We start from the raw sequence: 20773 nt of genomic DNA, 5'->3' as shown, positions 1-20773 counted from the left end.
TTTTACTACATTTGTAGTCGTTTACGAGAATTTGCTATTCTATTTCATATTTCTATTAGCTTTGATAGAACTAACATAGTGAGGAGGTGCTCCAGTGCCCATGCCAGATATGAAGAGGGACAAGCCTCCCCATCAGTTCTAATCGATCTCGCAATAATTACAGTATAGTATTTTTATTTTCTTCTATTTCCCATTACTCCTTTTCATGATCTATTTTAAATGATTCCCTTACTTTTTCAGGCAAACCAAACATTCGTTAGATAATAGATGAATGTGTTTCATTTCTGAGCCCTTCCTCAAACATCTCAGAGGAAGATCTGGATAAAAGAATTTTTAGGAAGGGACATTGAGATTTAGGTGGATTTCCTTAAAAAAACAATTTTGAAAATCGTATAATCATAAATAAAGGTTACGCTACTTGCAATCAAGAGATTGTGAATCATTCAATCTTTATATCCCAAACATATGACAAATCAATTTGCACAAACAAGATTTTAGTGCCACTTCGAGGCTCCGTTTTCCATTCCCCCTTTCGGCGAAGAACGAACTTACAAAATCCATCGCCGGGATGGCGATCTTTATTTTCCCAAGAATAACATTTATTTAGTGTGAATTAAAACTTCACAGGATAATCAGTTGTGAGCGTTGGGTTTCCAAAGGTTGTCGCCCGAAGTCGTTGAACACGTCGTCTGCGTCCGAAACTCCTCTTCCTCTCACCGTGATTTCAGCCACTGGGTAATGGTCGAGGAGTTTTTCTCAACCCATCTTATATTGAACTGCACGGTCTCCAAGGCCTGCTTGCGGTACCGCTCGCCGGCTCCGGCCTCGGGATATTTGGCGAAGAACTCTTTCATCTGCGAGAAAGGAAGGTATTCAGTGTGAATTTAGATTCCATGAAGAATATTATAAATTTTGGCATTCTCAATACTAAGAGCCACCAGGGGTCCAGTGGGAAAAATCAAAATCATTATTAAATGCATTTGAAAATTGGCAAACACTTGTATCTCAGCGATTTAAGAAGGGATTTTAAAATGCTTTGGAGTCTATGTGTACCCAAGTACCCTTTTTAATGTGAAAAGAAAAAGGTTTTTAAAGATATTGAGGCATTAAAAAATAACACTTTGAGTTCTGAAGACCGTTAGTATTGTGAATGTCTCAATTCATCACCTACGAACAAAATATCTTTTACGGATGTCATATTTCACAGAAATTATGTTGGTTGACATTCCTAAGAGCTAAATCATACGACTGTAATGTACTTTATTCTTAATTGCCTTGTTATTGGTGATGATCTGGTGAAATACTTTAATGATACAGTATTAATTAAGGTTATTATAACTACAAACTAAATTTCAAACTTATTAAAAAGAAAAGTGCTACAAATACGTGTTGCAAACCAGTACAGAAAAAGAAATGAAAAAGTGAAGAATAAATTACGAAAGAGAAATAAAAGGATATAACAAACAGAATAAATAAGAATGTAAATAAAATTTGATGAAAGACACAAAAAATGACAATATTGAAAGCGCTTGGAAGCATTTGTCCGTCTACCAAGCAAAAGTTAATGTCATGACGATGACACCATTACCACAAAGACTTATCTACCACGTGCTTATCATACTCGCCTCTACTGTAGAAACAAGTAAATCCTGAACTGTTAAAAAGTGGAATAATAAACATCTGGAGAATTCTACAAAACGATAACTAACTCACCTCAATCAGCTTCTCCTTCGTTGTGAAATACCTGCTTATGTTCGGGATCATCTGCCCCAGATAACGGTCGTTAAGGGTGTAACGAGCAACGAGCCAAGGCCAGTTCTCTCTGGAACGAGGATGAGAGTGATGATGAGATACGGTCTCGTCTGAATAAGTTAGTACTGTATAGCTATGAGATACAGAACACAGACCAGCCTGTGTAGTGCATATCAAACTACAGTATTCATATTATCATTATAAACTAAACTGTAATGCTAACTGGATGAGTTGATATAAAAGGCTTGCGAGTCCCAATAAGGAGAGTAGTCTAGTATGGAACAACAAGGAAAGAAGCAAAGAATACATTATAAAAAAATTGAAATAAATATTCATGAATAACAAAATAAGTAACAAATATAAATGAGACTTAGAGTTTCAAAAAATCTTTATCTTTATTTTCCAGTTTACATTGCTGTGTGGTCGACAAGGACTTCCCTATGTATGTCTAGAACAATTAACCCCTTGGGGGGCAGTAGCTGAAGTGAACGACACCTCGTAGTAACGGGGGGTTTTGAGGAGGGAGAAGTCTAATCGGAAAGGGATCTCTGGTAGTGGTATCACTCGCGCCAGTTTTAATACCGACACCCTTTAGGGGTGAGCGAGCTGGATATATTCCTAGCATTCCATGCAACTTTTTTCTCTGGTATATTTAGCAGTATTTATACCTTTGAAATGGTGCTTTAAGGAGCATTTCACGGAGCGACACAGGTCCCTCGCCCAGAAATAGATTTTTCCTTCATCAAAACCACTTATTTATGCTTCGATTTAACTCAGAGCCAAAATATAAATCCCTTTTAAGGATGAAATTCTATTCCACGATACAATTAAATGCCAGATCTAAGCAATCGCGCTAGAAACGCTTCCGCTTCGTACCTGACCCAGTCCCAGATGAGATCGGAGCCAGTGGGGTTCGAGGAGATATACTGCAAGACGTTGAGGAAATTCTGGCTCCGGACGTTCTTCTCGTCTTTGGCGAGTTCAATGTATCTGTTGGAGAGTAGATTAAAAAATTGCAGTGAATGAAAGGGTTTTATTTTCAACTCGATATTCTTGCTAGCCATGTAAACTATCTTGATTATGGCTAAAGCTACCTTTTAGAAGAGTTAGTATGTGTAACATATATAATTATATACAGTATCATCATACTATTTTGCATTCATAGTATAGCAATGTTATTCATTTAAAAACTCATTTTAACTGAAAATAATATTTCTTAAACTGAACAAATTCATGTTTCTAATTCTTAACAAAACAATATTCAACCAAGACAGTAAATCAGAAAATTGGATGTAAATATTTTCAAACATTTCTACACAAATGAAATATTCGATAAAAGAAAAAGGACACAAAACTGACGACAACTCACTTTAGAAGGATCTCGGTGTTTCGAACGTTGGCCATTCCGTAGTAGAGATTATCCACTTCGGTCGCACTCTGTTCAGCTAGAGCTCGCTGCCACATGACATCCCACGATTCCGGAGACCCTTCGCGAACGATTCCCCAACGATAAACCTGAGTGGAAATTAGCATAATGACATCAGTCAAGCTCCCTAGCTTTGGCTTTCTAATTATGGAGTTTAGTTGACCAGACACCTCCTCTACCCTTCTCTGCCGAGGGGGACTTTTAACCCTTTTACCCCCAAAGGACGTACTGGTACGTTTCACAAAACTCACCCCTTTACCCCCATGGACGTACCAGTACGTCCTTGAAAAAAACTGCTATTTACATTTTTTTTTGCATATTTTTGATAATTTTTTGAGAAACTTCAGGCATTTTCCAAGAGAATGAGACCAACCTGACCTCTCTATGATGAAAATTAAGGCTGGTAGAGCAATTTAAAAAAAATATACTGCAAAATGTGCTTGAAAAAAAAAATCACCCCTGGGGGGTTAAGGGTTGGAAATTTCCAAATAGCCTGGGGGTAAAAGGGTTAAAGAGAAGGAAAAGAAATGGAGTTATTCATCTGATATCTAGTGGTTTAAAGGTTTAAAGGTCACTCATGAATGGCAGAGGCAAGGGACAGTGAAAATGCCCTTGAGCAGTGGTTCTCAACAGGGGGTCACGATGGTCCACGGTGACATTTTAGAGTGGTCCACTGGACATCCACTACATTTGGGGTAATTAACTGGAAATGCAGCAGCTTTATATAATTCATTGTATTTCCACATTATAATTAATTGACTTCATTTCAGTACATTAATCTTATTTAGGAAATAATTTAGCAATATTCAAGTAGTAGTTCCTTGAGTTAATTTCTACCCATCCTTACTCAAAAATAGAATGGCCCAAGAAATACTTTTAATTGGGCTGGCGGCCCACGGCGTGATACGAGTCGAGAACACTGCCCTAGGGACTGACCATATACACATACGATCAGCCTCCAAGACCTAAACTACGATCAGGGAAGACCAGGCAATGGCTGCCAATGAATCAGCTGGTAGACCTATAGGTTACCCCGTACACACCATCCTTAACTCGCAAGGATGGTGACGCTTCAGACACTAGAAGAAACTAATGAGTTTGAGCGGCCCTCGAACCCCAGTTCAGAAGCTAACAAACCCACTCCTGCATGTCATAACTAGGGAACGTACTCTTTGAATCTACACGACTGTTTATGTATGGATGTACGTAAGAATTGATAGCAGTTTATGTCCGAACGTTCACGGGTGCTAACAAGGAATGATGGGAGGAGGATAGGTAGTGGTAGTGGTGGTGGGGAAGGGGCAGTAGCTGTAGTGAACGACAACTCGTAGTAACGGGGGATTTTGAGGAGGGAGAAGTCTAATTGGAAAGGGACCTCTGGTAGTGGTATCACCCTTTAGGGGTGAGCGAGCTGGGTATATTCCTGGTATTCCATGCAACTTTTTTTCTCTGGTATATTTAGCAGTATTTATACCTTTGAAATGGTGCTTTAAGGAGCATTTCACGGAGCGACACAGGTTGAGCCCAGTAAATAGCAGTTTTCGTTGTTCGTTATCTAGTCATGGGATGAAAAGCGGTGAAGAGCAGATATGCAATAAAAAGGACCAGAAAAACCAAGAGAAAATAAAACAGACTCGTGTTTAAAGTTTATATATGACTGATACATTTTAATGTTGTGACTGTTCTTACGATATGCTATTTTAATCTTTCATTACTTCTCTTGTAGTTTATTTATTTCCTTATTTCCTTTCCTCCCTGGGCCGTTTTTCCCTAATAGAGCCCTGGAGCTTATAGTATATTGCTTTTCCAACTAGGGTTGTAGCTTGGCTATTAATAATAATGATGTAAATAATAATAACATTTGTTTCCCCAATACATGCACGGCCGTCACCTCCAAGCATAAACGTTGGGCTTGATAAAACAACAGTCTGATGTATTTACAAAACCTAAACGTTAAAAATTTATCTTCAACTTAAAAGTCTGGTCAACTCAGCCATAAAATTAATCCAGTGCAAATTTATTTTATAGAAATCTACGAAAGTATATACAAGAAAGCTTTAAATTTCTGTTTAACTCAGCAATCAAAGTACAAACTTCTTCTTTCATAGAAATCTACGAAAGTATATTCAACAGAGCTCGTAAAAAGTCTCAAGCGAGAATACAAATTAAGGGAGTTTGACTCTCGTCTCATTTGGGCTGATGAAAGAGGGGATATAAACTCAAGAAATATCTTACCTGTCTTCTGGTACCTAAGGGAAGAGGAAATTCGGCATCTTTAATCCAAGAACGCAGAAGATCGGCCGCTTCTCTCAGGCAATCGTCGTTCCCACTGGTGCAGGCAACGTTGACGATGTCTATCCGTAACAACCTGGAAGATGATATTAGGAAAACTACACTTCAACACAATACTAACATTTGTTTCATTACTGCTTATCAGAATTCACCTTACATCTGGAATTTTAAGTTATTATTTTACAAGCCATTCACTTTCCAAATAAACGTATGAAATTGAAGGATATAAAACTATTTCTATTATAGAATGAAAAATCATTCAGAAATTACGTAGAATTACTCTTGGGTCTTTGTTCTGCATCCAAAGGAGGATCCCAAAACACCCGAGAGGTTGAGAGAGGGCTCACTATATCAGTCATAACTCTAACATACTTTCCAAAGACAGTTACTGCACCTGCAGTGAATCCTTAACCTCAGAGCAACCAATTAAAAACACTTACTTTTTCAAGTGCTCTCCAGAATCCTCCCAGCCGAGTTCGTTGCAAATTGAGCCGGTGAGACTAGACAAGTATTTCTGAAATAGACGGGATTATTTTAATGTAGCAGCTCGGAATATCCTAATCTTATGTGTACATACATACATATACCAAGGCACTTCCCCAATTTTGGGGGGTAGCTGACATCAACAAATGAAACAAAACAAAACAAAAAGGGGACCTAAACTCTCTACGTTCCTCCCAGCCTGACAAGGGACTCAACCGAGTTCGGCTGGTACTGCTAGGGTGCCACAGCCCACCTCCCACATTATCCACCACAGATGAAGCTTCATAATGCTGAATCTTATGTGTACTGTACTTAATTCCTTCAAAGGTCAGTTAAGATTTTCATCCACCGTGGTTTTACAACATTAATAGTAATGAAAACATTTTCCTGGAAAAGAGCCTTATCAAACATATAGGACAAGCTCGTTCAAAATATGTTTCCTTGAGAACTAATGCTCCTATAAGTCCTTGAGGCTGAAACAGGGCAATTGGAATCCGTTCTCTTGATCTACCTTTTTGTTTGACTTCAGGAGGTTACAGAAAACAATGGCAATTGACTTCATTCTGTCAACTGATAACCCTTCTCCAGTTCACCTATGTGTTGCTATTGACTGCGAGTAGCCATTGCTAGTTCTAGTCTTCCTAAAGAAGTGGTTTCGAGATTTGTTTAACCGAGACTAAGAAAAATTAAAAATGTTTAAAGTGTAATTAGAATATAGATTGTTAATCTCAAGCAATATCATTAAGTCACCCTAGAGCACGGGTTCCCAACCTGGGGTACATGTAACCCCAGTGGTACATTTTTACTCTTCAGGAGATACATTGGATCGGAGAGCATAGCCAGTACTTCATTGTTTCTCTTCTTTCATCCTAAATTTTGGGGGCATACAAGGTTCTATGAAAATGTCCGAGGATACAGAAGAACATAAAGGTTGGGACCTACAGCTGGAGAGCATAATCTACCTCGTCTAAATCAATTTCAGTCTCTAAATTAAACAATATATGATTCATCATCAAATTATTTCATCACGAAAAAAATTGTGAAAACATCACTTACGTCAAAAGGTCCACTTGCATCTGTGCCACTCAGAAGCTTTTTCAAAACGATGAGACGGCCGGCGGCCGCATCCCAGGGGACGTAGTCTCTCTCGGAGGCAAGGACGGTGGTCATGTCTAAGGCCACGTTGTAATCCAGGAGAGCCGCGTCTGCCAACGCGAGAGCGTCGCTCAATAGGCTGGCTCGTTCCGACGGCCCGAGTGTCTGGTTCAAAAGACCTTCGAGATTATAGTTATAGAAAGGATAAGTATAAAAAAAAGTCATTAATGTTTATAGATTACGTACATGGATCACCCTAAGGATATAGTCTAGAGAGATAATAGAATAATGTTCTTAGGAAATGATGTAAACTAAATCATTATATTTTCTTGAAACAATTATTCTATGATATAGCGGGATTATCTTATATTGATAAAAATACTGCCATTTTAAAGGTTTAAAGGTCATTCATGAATGGCAGAGGCAAGGGACAGTGACACTGCCCTAGCAATCAGGCCAATGCCCTAGAGACTGACCATATATCATATGATCAGTGCCCAAGCCTGCTCTCCACCCAAGCTAGGACCAGGGCGGGCCAGGCAGTGGCTGCTGATGACTCAGCAGATAGACCTATAGGCTCCTCCAAACCCCCCAACCTTAGCTCACAAGGATGGTAAGGTTGCAGACACGAATGGCACTAACGAGTCTGAGCAGGACTCGAACCCGCGTCTGGCAAACACCAGACAGAGACGTTACCAATCAGGCTATCTATACTCTTTATCTATTTTATAGAAGCAATAATAGCTGCCGAAAGATGTTTATTTGGAAAAAGAAATTAAAATCACAAAGGATTAAGTATTGTATAAGTTCATATCTACATTTTTGTAATGGGATACTTACTCAATATAAATTCATTAAAATGTAATTTTATTTTCATAAAAAAATATGCAAAAATAGAAAGGCTATGGATGGCATGTCAGTTCAACAGTCAGTTACTACTTAACGTCTCTCTCCTTAAATATTAAGAATAGAAATAAAATGAAATTCATGCTGTTTTACGTCAAAACAATAACTTGATATCTAATTGGTATTTAGATTGAAAGAGCAGAACAGTATATAAAAATATGAATAGAATATATTCAAGAGTACAGTGCATCTTTACTTTTACCTTCTCGGTACAAAGGGATTCCAGTTTGCGCCACATCTCGGGCTCGTAGTTCACTCGGTAAAATCCTTTCTGCTTCAGGTTGACTTTTATCCAGGATGTTGGCGAATCCATCTTGAGCAAAACTGAAAAGGGCAATGTTTTCATAATGATATGTTTCACCAAGTGGTTAATTTTGATACCATCTGTAAAATTTGACACTCGGTTTGCTAATCTGAAGAATATCTGAAGACCTGGAATCTTTTATCAATCTTCTGATTACTTACGACTGTCCATGTCTCTGTAAAGCCAACTCCTCTGGGTGTCCTCCGAAGACGACGTAATATAGCTTAATGGAATGTCCCACTTGTAACGGTATTCGGATTCCGAAGGACTGAAACAGCACAAGGATAATTTCACGTAAATAACGGTGCGTAAAGTTTTAAAATTTATACGAGGGTAAATTGACGTAAATATGAGTAAGTAAAGTTTCAAGTTTAGTACGAGGGTAAATTGACGTAAATGAGTATATAAAGTTTCAAGTTTAGTACGAGGGTAAATTGACGTAAATATGAGTACGTAAAGTTTCAAGTTTAGTACGAGGGTAAATTGACGTAAATATGAGTACGTAAAGTTTCAAGTTTAGTACGAGGGTAAATAGAAGTAAATGAGTACATAAAGTTTCAAGTTTAGTACGAGGGTAAATTGACGTAAATATGAGTACGTAAAGTTTCAAGTTTAGTACAAGGGTAAATTGACGTAAATCTGGGTACGAAAGTTTAAAGATTAGTATGTAGGTAAATTGATGTAAATATGAGTACTGTACGTAAAGTTTCAAGATTAGCATGAAGGTAAATCAGCGTAAATATAAGTAAGTAGAGTTTTAAGATTAGTACAAAGATAAATTGACATAAATATGACTACGTAATTTTTTAAGATTAGTACGAGGGTGATTTGACGTAAATATGACTACTGTATGTAACATTTTAAGATTAATACAAAGGTAAATTTATGTAAATACGAGTACGCAAAGATTTAAGACTAACGAAGATAAATTTACGTACATATGAATAGGTAAAGTTCGAAGATTAGTAAAAGGGTAAATAGACGTAAATATGAGTACGTAAACATTTAAGATTAATACGAGGGTAAATTTACATAAATTATGACTATGTAAAGTTTAAAGGTTCAAAGATTAGTATGAGGGTAAATTAACATAAATATGAATACGTAAAGTTTGAAGATTACTACAAGGGTAAATTAACGTAAAAATTAGACCATAAATTTTAAGATTAGTACGAGGTTAATCTAACGTAAATATGAGTAAGTAAAGTTTTAAGGTTAGTACGAAGGTAAATTAACTTCAATATGATAACGTAAACTTTAAAGATATTTTGCATGAGGGTAAATTAACTTAAAGTATGAGCACTTAAAGTTTTACGATTAGTACGAGGATAAGTTAATGTAAATACGTGTGCTTAAAGTTCTAAGATTAGTACGAGGGTAAATTGACGTAAATGTAAGTGCGTTCATACTTAAGATGATCCTTTATAAAAAAAAAAATGGATGCACTGGTTTGAAGGAGAATATTGCAAGAAAAATTAGAAATTCCTTTAAGAATGGTAAGAATACAATATAAACTCAATTTCAGTATAAAAAAACTTATAATAATGATGACTCACTCAAATTCAGCCTGTGGATCCTGCAGAAAGCGACTCTGCTTTAGACTGAAGGAGTCTGGCGCCAACTGGGAGACAGAGACGACTGGGTAGCCCATTTGCCGAGTCCACGTGTCCATAATGTCGCCGACATCTCTCTTTTTTTATGTAGATTATAGCAATAAAAAAGTAAGATTCTTTACCAATTATATATTATTCTGTATTAAAGAATTTCATCAGATATTATCAATTAATAAATTAATCTTCAGATGATACCGGTAGTGACAAAGTTGATCTTCCGAACTATTTTACGGTGACATGTCAATCTGCTTATGTCTGTTTCGTCACGTAACTAACAGAAGAATAAAGATAGAAAGAAACTGAAAATTGCATTGGAAAGAAGAATAAATTTTCCATATAGCACTTATAGTTATATGAATATGCGACCCAAAAGTGCGTCATCGGATCCTCGGCGAGTTTAAGAAGTATTTTGAATGTTTGTTTAATACTTCATACTTATGAAAATTTCAGTCAAAAGAACATGAATAATTATGATCATTGGGGAAAAAGTTAGGCTTCATATTTACCTATTATAGGAAAGATTTGTTATTAAAGTTGATATTAGGTACCGTTTATAATTCAGCTACAAATTATATAGTTCAGCAAAGAATGATTTCATAGTCCCTTTAAAGAGTAAATATTCCTAAATGAACTTTCTCTGGATCTCCATACTGACGTAAACCACAGCATAAGTGTCCCGTCCATAACTGCGGACTTATCTACAAAATTTTGCAGCTGATTTATATTTCTAGGAACTTCCATATTTTTTTATATTGAATGTGGCGATCAATAACCCTTAACCATGCGTGCTACGTACAGATTGTCTTAATATACGTAAATGCTTTGCACCTCTTAAGGTGAGATGTAACCAATAGTCCCTATTGCTTTAGGCTTCTGGCAAGGGCCTTGATACACTACCATTTCTATCTCTTTTTTGAGAACCTATTTCATAGAAGTGAGTCTTCACATATGAAAATTGTACCTGTGTACTTTACCAGCAAGACTTTCTCCATTTACTGTTATTCTATAAACATTCAAGGCTTCAATATGCATCTATTTACGATGATCCGCACGTAGAACATTAATCATATTCGTAATGACAAGAACGTGAAGAGTTTCTCATCCTAGAGTAAAAACAATATCACATTCATAATGAATTTGATATGAATGTGAAGAATGAATTGACTCTCATAATTTCTATACAATATTCTAATATGTACATTTGGACACTGGAGTTCCAGTATTGAGCGGAGAGTTCCTGCGTGTAGTTCCTCCCACCATTGATGGCATCTCTCCATACACTGTTCGGTTACTCGCTATGCAGTAATGTTGTGACAGGGTGGATTTCCTCAGAGTGTGGTATTCAATAAACCAGTGAAACATTATCATCATACTTCAAATTGTATACAGTGATTGATTTTAGGAATCTTTCTCAGCCCGATATGAATACAGTACAGTATATCAAACAGCAATCTCAAAATTCCATCAAATATGAAGGAACAATATACTTAGATTACCTATTGTTATTCTATCGCAAGACTTGGCTACGAATCTTCCATTAAAAAAAAAAAAGAAATTGATTTTCCAAAATCCAGGAGACAAACTGAAAAATTATAAGAATCTTTGAAGCTTAATTTATAAGATGAAACCAAAATGATCAGAAATTACCTCCTCCTTACCGTCCCAGGCTGACGTCAGCTCTGTCCAGAGATCCTTGGTGACGGCGTTGTCGTACTCGAACTTCTTGAGGAACGCGTTGATGCCCCGCTGGAAGGAGGCCTCCCCCATGAAGTCCTCCAGCATCCGCAGGACGGACGACCCCTGGAATACAGAGCTTCGAATCTATGCCTTTCTTTAAAAGACCTTTCGTAAAAGACAGTCAAATATACGAAAAGTATTTTAGAATAAGAGAACTGAGAGATTATAAATATCGGACATTATTATTATTGCTAGTGTGCGAGGCCCATCACATTTAATGGCTAAATATTTTTATAGATATGCGCACACAGAACGCCCTCTCACAAGGATATGACTATCCCTCTCCCTAACTACCCAAGGGACGGGGAAGAAATACATACATATATTTATATATCTATATAGCCAGATACTTTCTTATTATATAGAAAAGATTTATAGCTTAGATATAACCCTAGTTGGAAAAGCAGGATGCTATAAGCCCTATAAGGGAGAATATTCCAGTGAGGAAAGAAAATAAGAAAACACAGCGTGCGTGAGTGACCCCTCAAGCAAGAGAATCCTAACCCAAGACAGTGGAAGACCATGGTACAGAGGCTATTGCACTACCCAAGACTAGAGAACAATGGTTTGATTTTGGGGTGTCCTTCTCCTAGAAGAGCTGCTGACCATAGCTAGAGTGTCTCTTCTACCCTTACCAAGAGGAAAGTAGCCACTGAACAATTACACTGCAGTAGTTAACCCCTTAAGTGAAGAAGAATTGTTTGATAATCTGTGTCGTCAGGTATATGAGGACAGAGGAGAATGAGTAAAGAATAGGCTAGACTATTTCATGTATGTGTAGGCAAAGGAAAAATGTGCCGTAACCAGAGAGAAGGATCCAATATAGTAATATATAGACAGTCAGAGGATCCAATAACACTCTAGAAGTAGCATTTCATTCGACTTAATTAACATGATCAATAAAGGCAATACAAAATACATTTGATTAAGAAAGACTAAATTGGGACACATTCTTCACATCCCTAGTGAAACTGAAATGACTTCTATAAGCCCGGTGGTTACGGCAATCTTGTCGATGGGCTCACGATTTGAGACCGTAGCAAATAAATTCTCAGGAAGATTGATCGCTATAATACCTCAAGGAGCTTAAATTCTACCGTTTGAAGTTCACAATACTTGGTAACATACACTCCCAGAGATCCGAGGATTTAATTCTCACCAATTGCACATAAAGTACAGAAAGAAGAGACCCAACTCCTGAAACATTCTTACTGTATTCATCTTCTGAAATTCAGTCTTCTTGCACATTTCTTTAGAGAAGTTTATCTTCAACTGCAGTAAAGATATAACTGTTAATGTGATGTACTGTACAGTATTTGCCAAAGAGGATATGAGGATCAAAAACAGTATACAGTACATGTGTTTTGGATTCTGGTAAAGATAGAAGAGTCTATAAGGATTAAAAATAGCCATACAATCATTGAGAGGAAACATACATTTGCAATTGTAGTTGGATGCAATGTTCCACAGATGTGGAGATCTAAAGAATTGAACGATTATCATATTCCTTCAAAGATAGCTACGCAACTGTAAGATGACTAACTAATATGTTATCTAAAGTGATAAAAGAAAAATTAAAAGTAAAAATGTTATTTTTATTAATAAAATAAATTTTTGAATATACTTACCCGATAATCATGTAGCTGTCAACTCCGTTGCCCGACAGAATTCTATGGAGGGATACGCCAGCTATCACAATACTAGAAGGGGGTGTACTTACCAGCGCCACCTGTGGCCAGGTACTCAAGTACTTCTTGTTGACACCTCCTCAATTATTCCTCGGTCCACTGGTTCTCTCTGGGGAGGAAGGGAGGGTCGATTAAATCATGATTATCGGGTAAGTATATTCAAAAATTTATTTTATTAATAAAAATAACATTTTTCAATATTAAACTTACCCGATAATCATGTAGCTGATTCACACCCAGGGAGGTGGGTGAAAACCAGTGTACAAGATTAAAGGATAGCTAAGTATCCCATATTTCATATAACAGTTATCTCAAATAACAATGAAATAATAAGTACCTGGTAAGGAAGTCGAATAGAACCGTTACTCTGCCTCTTTATTTAAAGTTCGTCTTCCTTACTGAGCGCAGCGTTCCTCTTGGAGGCTGAATCAACCCAAAGGTGCCAAAGTACACGGGGTTGCAACCCCTACTAAAGGACCTCTACCAAACCTTTAACCCAGGCGCTTCTCAAGAATGAATAGACCACCCGCCAAATCCAAGGATGCGGAAGGCTTCTTAGCCTACCGTAACAACCATAAAAACAACAATAAAAGTATTCAAGAGAAAGGTTAAAAAAGGTTATGGGATTAAGGGAATGTAGTGGCTGAGCCCTCACCTACTACTGCACTCGCTGCTACGAATGGTCCCAGGGTGTAGCAGTTCTCGTAAAGAGACTGGACATCTTTCAGATAAAATGATGCAAACACTGACTTGCTCCTCCAATAGGTTGCATCCATTATGCTCTGCAGAGAACGGTTTTTATTAAAGGCCATCGAAGTAGCTACAGCTCTTACTTCGTGGGTCCTTACCTTCAGCAATGCAAGGTCTTCCTCCTTTAAGTGAGAATGTGCTTCTCTGATCAGAAGCCTTATATAATACGAAAGCCCATTCTTGGACATGGGTCTCGAGGGTTTCTTGATGGCACACCATAAGGCTTCTGACTGTCCTCGAATAGGTTTAGACCTCTTAAGATAATATTTGAGAGCTCTGACAGGGCAAAGAACTCTCTCTAGTTCGTTACCTACCATGTTGGAGAGGCTAGGTATTTCGAACGATCTAGGCCAAGGACGTGAAGGAAGCTCGTTCTTTGCTAGGAATCCAAGCTGAAAAGAACATGTTGCAGATTCGGTTGTGAAACCAATGTTCTTGCTGAAGGCATGAACCTCACTGACTCTCTTAGCTGTTGCAAGGCAAACGAGAAAAAGAGTCTTGAGGGTAAGGTCCTTGAAGGAAGCTGACTGGAGAGGTTCGAACCTAGATGTCATAAGGAACCTTAAGACTACGTCTAGATTCCAGCCTGGAGTGGAAAGACGACGTTCTTTAGACGTCTCAAAAGACTTGAGAATGTCTTGAAGGTCCTTGTTGGAAGACAGGTCCAAACCTCTGTGGCGGAGAACTGAAGCCAACATGCTCCTATATCCTTTAATCGTAGGTGCTGAAAGGGATCTCTCATTCCTAAGATGTAGAAGGAAGTCAGCTATTTGGATCACAGAGGTATTGGTAGAGGATATTGAATTGGCTCTACACCAGCTTCGGAAGACCTCCCACTTAGACTGGTAGACTCTACGAGTGGAAACTCTTCTAGCTCTGGCAATCGCACTGGCTGCCTCCTTCGAAAAGCCTCTAGCTCTAGCGAATCTTTCGACAGTCTGAAGGCAGTCAGCCGAAGAGCGTGGAGGTTTGGGTGCAACCTGTCTACGTGAGGTTGACGTAGAAGGTCCACTCTTAGAGGTAGAGTCCTGGGGAAGTCGACTAGCCATTGAAGTACCTCTGTGAACCATTCTCTTGCAGGCCAAAGGGGAGCAACCAGCGTCAGCCGTGTCCCTTCGTGCGAGACGAATTTCTGCAGAACTTTGTTTATTATCTTGAACGGAGGGAATGCGTACAGGTCGAGATGGGACCAGTTCAGTAGAAAAGCATCCACATGAACTGCTGCAGGGTCTGGAACAGGGGAACAATACAGCGGAAGTCTCTTGGTTATGGAGGTGGCAAACAGATCTATGGTAGGTTGACCCCACAAGGTCCAAAGTCTGTTGCACACACTCTTGTGGAGGGTCCATTCCGTGGGAATGACCTGATTCCTTCTGCTTAGGCGATCTGCTGAAACGTTCATATCGCCCTGGATGAACCTCGTGACCAGAGTGAGGTTTAGACCTCTTGACCAAATGAGGAGGTCCCTTGCGATCTCGTAAAGGCTCCTCGAATGGGTCCCTCCTTGCTTGGAGATGTAAGCCAAGGCTGTGGTGTTGTCTGAGTTCACCTCCACCACTTTGCCTAGCAGGAGGGACTTGAAGTTCAACAGGGCTAGATGAACTGCTAGCAGTTCCTTGCAGTTGATGTGGAGTAATCCTTGTTCCTCGTTCCACATTCCCGAGCATTCCCGTCCGTCCAAGGTTGCACCCCAGCCCGAGTCCGATGCATCTGAGAAGAGATGAAGATTGGGGGTCTGAATGGCCAATGATAGACCCTCCTTGAGAAGGAGGTTGTGCTTCCACCACAGGAGAGTGGTCTTCATCTCTTGGTTGATAGGGATAGAGACTGCTTCTAGAGTCGAACCCTTGTCCCAATGAGCTGCAAGATGGAATTGAAGAGGGCGGAGGTGGAGTCTTCCTAGCTCGACAAACAGGGCCAGTGATGAGAGGGTCCCTGTGAGACTCATCCACTGTCTCACTGAGCAATTGCTCCTCTTCAGCATGCTCATGATGCACTCTAGGGCTTGGCTTATCCTGGGGGCCGATGGAAAAGCCCGAAAATCCTGACTCCGAATCTCCATTCCCAGGTACACAATGGATTGGGAGGGAATGAGTTGAGATTTCTCTATATTGACTAATAGACCTAGGTCTCTGATTAAGTCTAAAGTCCAATTGAGGTTCTCCAGACAACGACGACTCGTGGAGGCTCTCAACAGCCAGTCGTCTAGGTAGAGGGAGGCTCTGATGTTCGACAAGTGTAGGAATTTTGCTACATTCCTCATCAGATGAGTAAAGACCATAGGAGCTGTGCTTAGGCCAAAACACAGGGCTTGGAACTGATAGACAACCTTTCCGAAAACGAATCTCAGGAAAGGTTGGGAGTCTGGATGAATGGGAACGTGAAAGTATGCATCTTTCAAGTCCAACGAGACCATCCAGTCCTCCTGTCTGACCGCTGCTAAGACCGACTTGGTCGTCTCCATCGTGAACGTCTGCTTGGTGACATACTCGTTGAGAGAGCTGACGTCCAGCACCGGTCTCCAACCTCCTGTCTTCTTGGCCACAAGAAAGAGACGGTTGTAGAAGCCCGGGGATTGATGGTCCCGGACTATAACCACTGCCTTCTTCTGCACAAGTAGCGACACCTCCTGTTGCAATGCTAGCCTCTTGTCCTCTTCTTTGTAGTTGGGAGAGAGGTTGATGGGCGATGTGGTCAGAGGTGGTTTGAGGCAGAATGGAATCCTGTAACCGTTCCTCAGCCAACTGACAGACTGTGCGTCTGCACCTCTCTTCTCCCAGGCTCGCCAGAAGATCTTGAGTCTGGCTCCTACTGTTGTCTGGAGAAACGGAGAGTCAGTTTTTTCCTTTAGATGTCCTGGATCCTTTCCTAGACTTGCTCCTGTGAGAGTCTGGACGGGAGCTTCCTCGGCTGGGGGCTCTACCACGAAAGGGCGGTATGAACCTCGTAGCAGGGGTATCAGCCACTGGGGAGCGATAAGTCTTGGGGACTGAGGTGGCAACCTTAGACTTACGAGCCGATGAGGCTACAAGATCGTGCGTATCCTTTTGTATCAGGGCAGCAGACAAGTCCTTAACTAGCTCTTCGGGAAAGAGGAACTTCGAGAGCGGAGCAAAAAGGAGTTGTGACCGTTGGCAAGGTGTAATGCTGGCGGAAAGGAAGGTACACAGTTGTTCCCTTTTCTTCAACACCCCTGATACAAACATCGACGCTAGCTCGCCCGATCCATCTCTGATGGCCTTATCCATGCAGGACATTAATAGCATGGCAGAATCTTTGTCCGCAGGAGAGGTTTTCTTGCTGAGGGCCCCCAGGCACCAGTCGAGAAAGTTGAACATTTCAAATGCTCTGAACATCCCTTTCAGTAAGTGATCCAGGTCTGAGAAGGTCCAACAAACCTTCGAGCGCCTCATAGCAGTTCTCCGAGGCGAGTCCACCAGACTTGAGAAGTCAGCCTGGGCAGAGGCAGGTACTCCCAAGCCTGGTGCTTCCCCTGTGGCATACCAAACGCTCGCTTTCGAAGTGAGCTTCGTTGGAGGGAACATGAAGGAAGTCTTGCCAAGGTGTTGTTTAGACTGCAGCCACTCCCCTAAGATCCTTAAAGCCCTCTTAGAGGATCTAGCTAGGACAAGCTTAGTATAGGTGGACTTAGCTTGTTGTACGCCCAGCGAAAACTCAGATGGCGGAGAGCGGGGAATAGCAGAGACAAAGTGGTCTGGGTAAATCTCCCTGAGTAGAGCCAAGACCTTACGAAAATCAATAGACTGTGGAGAAAGCTTGGATTCGTCCACGTCTGATGAGGGATCAAGGTGTGCCTCCTCATCATCCGACACCTCATCACCAGAGTGTAGCGAAGAGATCGGACAAGAATGCTGAACCGCAGAGTCAGAACGGGTAGGAACAATAACAGTGGTTTCCTCTTCCAGTAACTGTTGAGGGAAAACCTGAGGCTCAGACTGCAAAGGCTGAACAACAGACGAAGCAGAAGGAAGGCGCATGGGTGGAGGAGGTTGACTCCTAGCAAGAGAGGTTGAACCCAAGGATTGCGCTTGCTGAGCGGAGGACGGAGGCGGAGTAGCACGTTCCTGTTCCTGTGATATGAGCGGAGCATGATGAGGTTGAGGCTTATTGCCTTATTGCCTTATTTTTTGTTTGGGTTCCCCCAGGTCCCTCAGTGTGAGGCACCTCGTATATCCACCAGAGAGTTGCTAATACATCTTCCAGTGTATTTTGCATCTTCCAGTCTTGGATGGTCTGGGATGCATCTTAGGTATTTATCGAGCTGCTTTTTAAACGCATCTACGCTCACTCCTGATATGTTTCTTAGATGAGCTGGCAGCACATTAAATAGTCGCTGCATTATCGATGCTGGTGCGTTGTGGATTAATGTCCTGTGCGCCTTTCTCAGTTTACCTGGAATGCTTTTTGGCACTATTAATCTACCTCGGCTTGCTCTTTCTGATACTTTAAGCTCCATGATGTTTTCAGCAATTCCTTCTATTTGCTTCCATGCTTGTATTATCATGTAGCGTTCTCTTCTCCTTTCTAGACTGTATAGTTTTAAAAATTGCAGTCTTTCCCAGTAATCAAGGTCCTTAACTTCTTCTATTCTAGCAGTATAGGACCTTTGTACACTCTCTATTTGCGCAATATCCTTTTGGTAGTGTGGGTACCATATCACATTGCAGTACTCGAGTGTACTACGCACATAAGTTTTGTAAAGCATAATCATGTGTTCAGCTTTTCTTGTTTTAAAGTGTCTGAATAACATTCCCATTTTTGCTTTACATTTAGCCAACAGTGTTGCTATTTGGTCGTTGCATAACATATTCCTATTTAAAATTACACCAAGGTCTTTAATTGCTTCCTTGTTTGTGATTGTCTCATTATTAGGTCCCTTGTATGCATACACCATTCCTTCTCTGTTTCCATAATTTATTGATTCAAATTTATCGGAGTTAAATACCATCCTATTTATCTCCGCCCATTCATATATTTTGTTTAGATCTCTTTGTAGTGAGTTCCTATCTTCATCACAAGTAATTTCTCTACTTATTCTTGTGTCATCGGCGAAACTTCTCACTACGGAGTTTTCAACATCACAGTCTATGTCTGAGATCATAATAACAAATAGCAGTGCAGCTAATACCGTACCTTGGGGCACACCAGATATTACCTGGGCTTCATCTGATTTCTCGTCATTTGCAACCACTATCTGTTTTCTGTTTTGCAGGAATTCTTTTACCCATTTTCCTATCTTTCCCACAATATTATGCTTTCTCATTTTTTTCTCCAATATGTTATGGTCTACCTTGTCAAAGGCTTTTGCAAAATCTAGATAGATCACATCTGTGTCTTTTTCATATATCATATTATTGTATATGTTTTCATAGTGAGCTATCAGCTGCGCAGAACAAGGTAAAGTTCTCGCAAGCTGAGGCTCCTGAGGCGCAAGTCCAGGGTGCAGAGGAGCTTGCCTTGAGGAGGGTTGAGCTCGCTGCAGCGATGGCTGAGCAGACTGACTCATGGACGGGAGAGGTTGTTGTACCTCAACCGAGAGTTGCACCACTGGTGGAGCAGCAAGGGGAGGCGGAGGAAGAGTGGAATAATCCTCCTGATCCCAAAGTAAAGGTTGCCTTAAAGAAGGCTGAGGCTGAACACCACTGGGAACAGCGAACTCAGAAAGTGGCTCAACATCGTACGCCTGGCAGATGGTGCTGCGACCAGGCGGAGCGAGCGCAGGCGGGGCGAGCGCAGGCGGAGCGAGAACAGGCGGAGGGAGTGTAGGCGGAGGCGGAGGTGCAACACTCTCAGCCCGACACTCACGCATCAAGTCCGAAAGCTGTGCTTGCATGGACTGAAGCAGAGTCCACTTGGGATCGGCAGAAACGATAGTAGACTGAGGTAAAGCCTTAACAGTCGAGCTCTGTTGTGGCAGAACCTTACTCCTCTTGGGCGGAGTACAGTCGACAGATGACTGAGGCGAGTCAGAGCTGAGCCAATGACTGCAACCTGGCTGAGCACTCGCGGACTGGACTCTACGTTTAAGCGGTCTCGAGACCTGAGACCAACGTTTCTTCCCTGACAGTTGATCAGCGGACGAGAATAAGACGGGCTCAATCGTCTGCAGGTGGGAGTGACGGTCTTTGGAAGACACGCCCGCAACCACCGAGGATAGTTCTGTGCGCCTAACAAGGCCTGCCGAACCCTTATGCCCTTCGACATTGCTTCTCCCCTGGGCATGGGAGCTTGCAAGAGGTCCCGGACTGGGAGGACGACTGGCTCGCACAGAAAAATCCTCACGCACCACACTGGCACTAACACTAGCACTTGGCACTGCACCGACACTAGCACTCGTCACAGCACTGGCACTAACTCCACCCACTGCACTCTTGACCTTCAGTTCTTTAACTTCGGCCATCAGAGACTTATGGTCACTTACCACTGACTCTACTTTATCGCCTAAAGCCTGAATAGCACGCAAAACAACTGACATATCAGGCGGAGGGCACACAGTAGGTTCGGGGGTAGCCACTACAGGGGTAGGAAAAGGTAGGGGATCATGAGGTGAGGAAAACAGTGAAGAGTGAGAAGAACTCCTCCTAACTCTACCTCTCTCTAACTTAGTTGAATATTTTAAAAGACGGACAAATTCCAATTCCGAAAGTCCGGCGCATTCCTCACATCGATTTTCTAACTGACAGGGCCTGTCCCTACAGTCAGAACA

General features: G+C 40.9%; 1 protein-coding gene across 1 annotated transcript in view; it reads right to left on the bottom strand.

The window, feature by feature from the left end:
* Positions 1–432: 432 nt before the first annotated feature.
* Positions 433–20773, bottom strand: part of LOC137647193 (glutamyl aminopeptidase-like) — a 65326-nt gene continuing 44985 nt past the window's right edge. Inside the window, exons 10-20 of the mRNA XM_068380520.1 lie at positions 11519–11671; positions 9815–9948; positions 8420–8526; positions 8157–8278; positions 7010–7213; positions 5911–5984; positions 5414–5546; positions 3122–3267; positions 2629–2742; positions 1714–1822; positions 433–854 (exon numbers count right to left, since the gene is read on the bottom strand). Of these exons, the coding sequence (XP_068236621.1) occupies positions 714–854; positions 1714–1822; positions 2629–2742; positions 3122–3267; positions 5414–5546; positions 5911–5984; positions 7010–7213; positions 8157–8278; positions 8420–8526; positions 9815–9948; positions 11519–11671 (1437 nt within the window). The 3' untranslated portion in view covers positions 433–713. The remainder of the gene's footprint in view (positions 855–1713; positions 1823–2628; positions 2743–3121; positions 3268–5413; positions 5547–5910; positions 5985–7009; positions 7214–8156; positions 8279–8419; positions 8527–9814; positions 9949–11518; positions 11672–20773) is intronic.

Source organism: Palaemon carinicauda, chromosome 9, assembly GCF_036898095.1.
Source record: "Palaemon carinicauda isolate YSFRI2023 chromosome 9, ASM3689809v2, whole genome shotgun sequence".
Lineage (NCBI taxonomy): Eukaryota > Metazoa > Arthropoda > Malacostraca > Decapoda > Palaemonidae > Palaemon > Palaemon carinicauda.
The sequence above is the reverse complement of the archived record's forward strand: the minus strand, read 5'-3'. Positions and strand labels throughout refer to the sequence as shown.